This window comes from Callionymus lyra, chromosome 19 (genome assembly GCF_982586985.1).
Source record: "Callionymus lyra chromosome 19, fCalLyr1.hap1.1, whole genome shotgun sequence".
NCBI lineage: Eukaryota > Metazoa > Chordata > Actinopteri > Syngnathiformes > Callionymidae > Callionymus > Callionymus lyra.
Genome location: NC_141836.1, coordinates 10,111,507 through 10,116,021, shown reverse-complemented (window position 1 = coordinate 10,116,021; position 4,515 = coordinate 10,111,507). Strand labels below are relative to the sequence as shown.

The following is a 4,515-nucleotide window of genomic DNA, read 5'->3' as shown; positions in this document are numbered from 1 at the left end:
ACGTGTGCACATGCGCCTGTGAGGCACGTGCGCGCCTCTCGCCGTTTTCACACCTGATCCAAGATCGGCTGCCAATGTAACACCAATTCTTATATTATATTATATTACGTGAAATTCGTTTGTTTTTTAAAGGTATTTAATGCTAATGACTAAAACGAATATGTTGTATGTTAGTTTTTTTCTTAAATTGTTATTATCTGAGGAAAATGTCTGCAAAAAATTTCGCCAAATAATTCATCATTATTAGAAAAATAGCTGAGAATATATTTAGAAACCACATAGGATTTATCTTCTACTCTTTAGGAGTTTGCATTTTGTTCATGTAACAGATTTAATGGAAATAAAAATAATTGATTTATATAAAAAATAGTGCAAGAAAAGTAATCGCAACATGGAATGAAAGCAAAATATCTACAAATATTACTAACTTACTTACTTACTTATGATATAATACGTCAAACTGTATGCTAGGTTAGAAGTAATGTTTTAAATTAACTATACATTTAATTGAAACTGAAGACAACACGCTGTAGAAAGTTAACATTTTCCCACACTTGCTACTTCCTTTGAGGTTTATAGTGTTTTATTGCTTCTCGGCATTTGTCCTTTAATTGAAGCTTCACCACCTTTAGAGACGTGTTGCTCAGACTGCATCACTTCCTTCTTTAGTTTATCTACATCACTCCACTTAAAAATATAACATTTTAAAATTAAATAAAATCAAAGTTCTTGGTGAGAATCTTGCTCTTGGAATGAACGTCTACCTGTTCAGTTCCTGGGAAAACGTGGCGGGCACAGATACTTGTGAGTTTATTGACGTGTCTCCCTATTGTGTGCCGCCCGGTCCGAGTGTGGGAACCCCTGCCTGTCCCGAGCCACATGGCTTTGTGATGCTAATGAGGTCCTATAAAGTGCCCCGGACCCTCCAGCAGAGACATCAGAGCGATCACTGCTGCCGCAGCTCAGACATGTCTCCCTGCAACTACCACACCAGGATTTCGGAAAGAGATACCATCAAAGTAAGTGGTTTTTCAGCATCTAAGACATCGAATTTTTGAAAAGTTTGGTTCCTGATCTTAACCTTTTCTTTCTTACTTTTCCAGTTGAGGAAACCGCTGGTGGAGAAAATGCGCAGAGATCGCATCAACACCTGCATCGAGCAGCTCAAAGTCATCCTGGAGAAGGAGTTCCACCAGCAGGAGCCCAACTCCAAGCTGGAGAAAGCCGACATCCTGGAGATGACCGTCAGCTTCCTGAGGCAGCAGCTGCAGCAGCAGCCGGGCCTCGCTCCCTCCAGCGACTTCCACCGAGGCTTCTCCCACTGCTGGAAGGACTCCATGCACTTCTTCTCCAGCACGGACGTGGCCCCTCTGCAGGGTCTCCAGCAGCAGCTGCAGAGCCAGAAAGTCCAGTCGCCCGGTCTCAGACCCACCACACTTCAGGACAGCAGCAGCAGCAGCAGCAGCAGCAGAAGTCCAGTGTGGAGACCCTGGTAGACAGGAGGACACAAACCTGAGGGGGTCGCCGATGCTCCCTCATAAAGTAGGAAATATGAATTTCCAGCCTGCTCAACATGGTGGGATTCTTTATCATCTCATCATATTGATGGACTTAAAAAAAAAAGCCACCGCGTGATGGTAGATTTCATAACATCACGTTTGTTTCCCTGGAGGGTTCTGAGTGATTTGTCAAATGGTTTTTACTCCAGTGGAGTTTTTATCTGTCGGACATATTGTGTGTTGAGAATATTTCTCGCTTGTCGACTCAAATGTTGCGGATGATGTGTGAGTGGTTGTGTGTGTGTGTAGATGTTTATATTTTTACATTTTTCTATCATATGTTGGCTCTTAAATCGCTCCTTGTATGACAATTTAAAATAAAAAAGATACAATCATCACCCGTCTTGTCGAACTTGATTCAATGTATGCAGAACTTTATCGCCAATTTGTGTACAGTATGACATGTATCAATACTGTGGCATTTTAACACCTTTTCTCACGTGTGTCAAAGTAGGTTAATGTTCATGTTGATATAATAATAATAATAATTCATTTTATTTAATGCCGCCTTTCAAGACACCCAAGGATTACAGACGATAGAAGAAGCACAATAAAACAATGAAAATACACAATATATATACCTTAAAATACATATGAATTATTACAAAGAATAAGCCAGTTTGAAGTGGTGTGATTTAAGTTGTGATTTGAAAATGTCCAAAGAATCCAACTGTCACAGGTGAATGAGTAAAGTGTTCCAGGGTTTGGGGGCAGAGAGGCTGAATGCTCTGCCCCCCATTGTGGTCGCCTATAAAGAAGCCAGTGTTTAAGTGAAGGGACGTCCAGTATCAGTCGAACTGATATAAAAGTATTACATTTAATTTAATATTAAATAATATTCCCAGCATTAAATGGAATCTCCTCCCCCCCCCCAAAAACAATGTTTTTATATTGTATATACAAGTTAATCAAAATAAGAAATTAAACTTTAACTGCTAGATTTTGGACACACCAACATGACACCAAATGTTTTCTTATTGAAAAAAAAATGCATTTAAATAAATAATAAACTGGTTTTCAACCAGACACAACTGGTATTTCAGTATTTCCGAGTTTAATTACATTAAACAATTCATTGTTTTTTTAAAAATCATTTTACAGACTTTACTAGCAGATCTGGAATTTTACTTTGATAAATTCACTAAGAATACATTCTTATAAGAGAGAAAAGGGTCTGGAAAAATGACCAGGGGAACTGAAAAAAGTATCTTGTGCATCTTTTGAGAAAGCAACAGGATGATAAACTAGACAATGATAAATGAGTAAGATTCATGTCTAAATGTATAAATAAATAAATAAATAAATGTGGGAATTTGCAACAGAACTCTCCAAATAAATGAAACACAAACAGTAGAAATACGGGAATTATTATGCAAATAAATATCTAAATAATTGAATGTACTAATTTAATGTTTTCATATTTCAGTTTCTTCTGCTAAAAAAAATATATATATATTTCCCCACTGTGGGACAAATAAAGGAATATATCATCTTTAAAAACTTCAATACTTCTCTTGACAGTAACTTATTTTAATCCATTTAAATATTAAAATCCCTCTACAAGATACAAGAAGATGTTTGTTTCAGTGAGTGTTTTTACACGTAATAATAATAATAAGAAGAAGAAGATATACATACTTGTATAGATTAGAAAATAAAAATAATGACAATTGCAAATAAATGTAAAAATATCTAAATAATTGAATGTACTAATGAATAAAAGTTTATGGTAACGTTATTTGACAAAATCAAAAAATATATTTATTTAGACATTTTTATATTTCTTTAAACGTTTATTTATTCATACTGTTTTGTTTTGTTTATGTGAGAGCTCAGAAGACTCAATAAATAGTATAGATACATGTTCTGGTAGCAAAACAACCAGACATAACTTCTAATAATGAGCCACACATCAATCAACAGGGAGGAGGAGGAGGAGGATCAGATCCCGCCTGAGCGTTTGAGATAAAGACGTTCTCAAGCAATACATCACCGGGAGAGACGAGCTGTCACGTGGACTCTGCTTATCTCACAGTCCAGCGGTTGATCTGCTGAAGTGAGATAACATTGGGACGAACCAAGTGTTCCCCATGGACCAGGTCACATCTGTTGGTGGTTCTCCTGATGTGTCAGGGAGGAGACAATCAATGTCATTGAGATATAATTGATACTTACTCAAGTTGAACAAAAAATGGTTTGTGTTTAAATAATAATATAATATAGTTAAACAAACGATTATATTATTATTATATCGATGTATATATTAAACTATTATGGGTATTAATTTATTCAGTTTTCTTATAAATATGATTACAATAAGATTAACGTGAGACCACTTACTCAACATTTGTTCACGTGAGATCATCATTGATTTTTATAACCCCCCCCCCCCCCAAACCCCAGACATCCCAGTCCTCTAAATGAGACAAATTAAGAGTTGAATTCCCTTCTTCCCTGCTGGTCTTTTTTCCCCCGATGACAATACAAGTCCTGCCTGCTCAGCCATGGCACACGTCGATTGTTGACCAAGCATGCTAAGCTTCAAGTGGACAGACAGACTGTGGGAACGCCAGGATGGACCTCTACTCACACACTGCCGGTCAATAGAGCCTGACCCCCCACACACAAAAGCCCTTTTCATCTCCTTCTCCCCAAACAGCAGCTAATAGAAAGACTGTTTGTGTGTGTGTGTGTGTGTGTGTGCGTGTGTATGTGTGTGTGTGCATGTTTGTTTCATTTATATCAGTATAAAGCCCACATTTCCAGTTTCACTTGCTTAAGTATTTTTATATTATATGTTATATATATTATATATTAATAATTGTGTGTGTAAATCTTATTCATTTAATCGTTACACTTGATTATTGTTATTTTAAAGCTTTTATTCTATTATATCCTACAGAATATATAATATATTATTTTGAATTAAAAGTTAGCATATTCGTTTTATATTAAT

General features: G+C 36.4%; 1 protein-coding gene across 1 annotated transcript; it reads left to right on the top strand.

Moving 5' to 3' along the window:
- Positions 1–967: 967 nt before the first annotated feature.
- her12 (hairy-related 12) lies at positions 968–1,895 on the top strand. Its single transcript, XM_087781605.1, has 2 exons — positions 968–1,019; positions 1,104–1,895. Exons 1-2 carry the CDS (start codon positions 969–971, stop codon positions 1,494–1,496), a joined length of 444 nt encoding a protein of 147 aa, XP_087637731.1. The 5' UTR covers position 968; the 3' UTR covers positions 1,497–1,895.
- The last annotated feature ends 2,620 nt before the right edge of the window (positions 1,896–4,515 follow it).

Bases quoted from the DNA above. Each gene is read 5' to 3' on its own strand.
- her12 (XM_087781605.1), top strand. From the start codon at position 969: ATGTCTCCCTGCAACTACCACACCAGGATTTCGGAAAGAGATACCATC. The intron at 1,020-1,103 runs GTAAGTGGTTTT...TTACTTTTCCAG, and splicing joins CGGAAAGAGATACCATCAAA to TTGAGGAAACCGCTGGTGGA.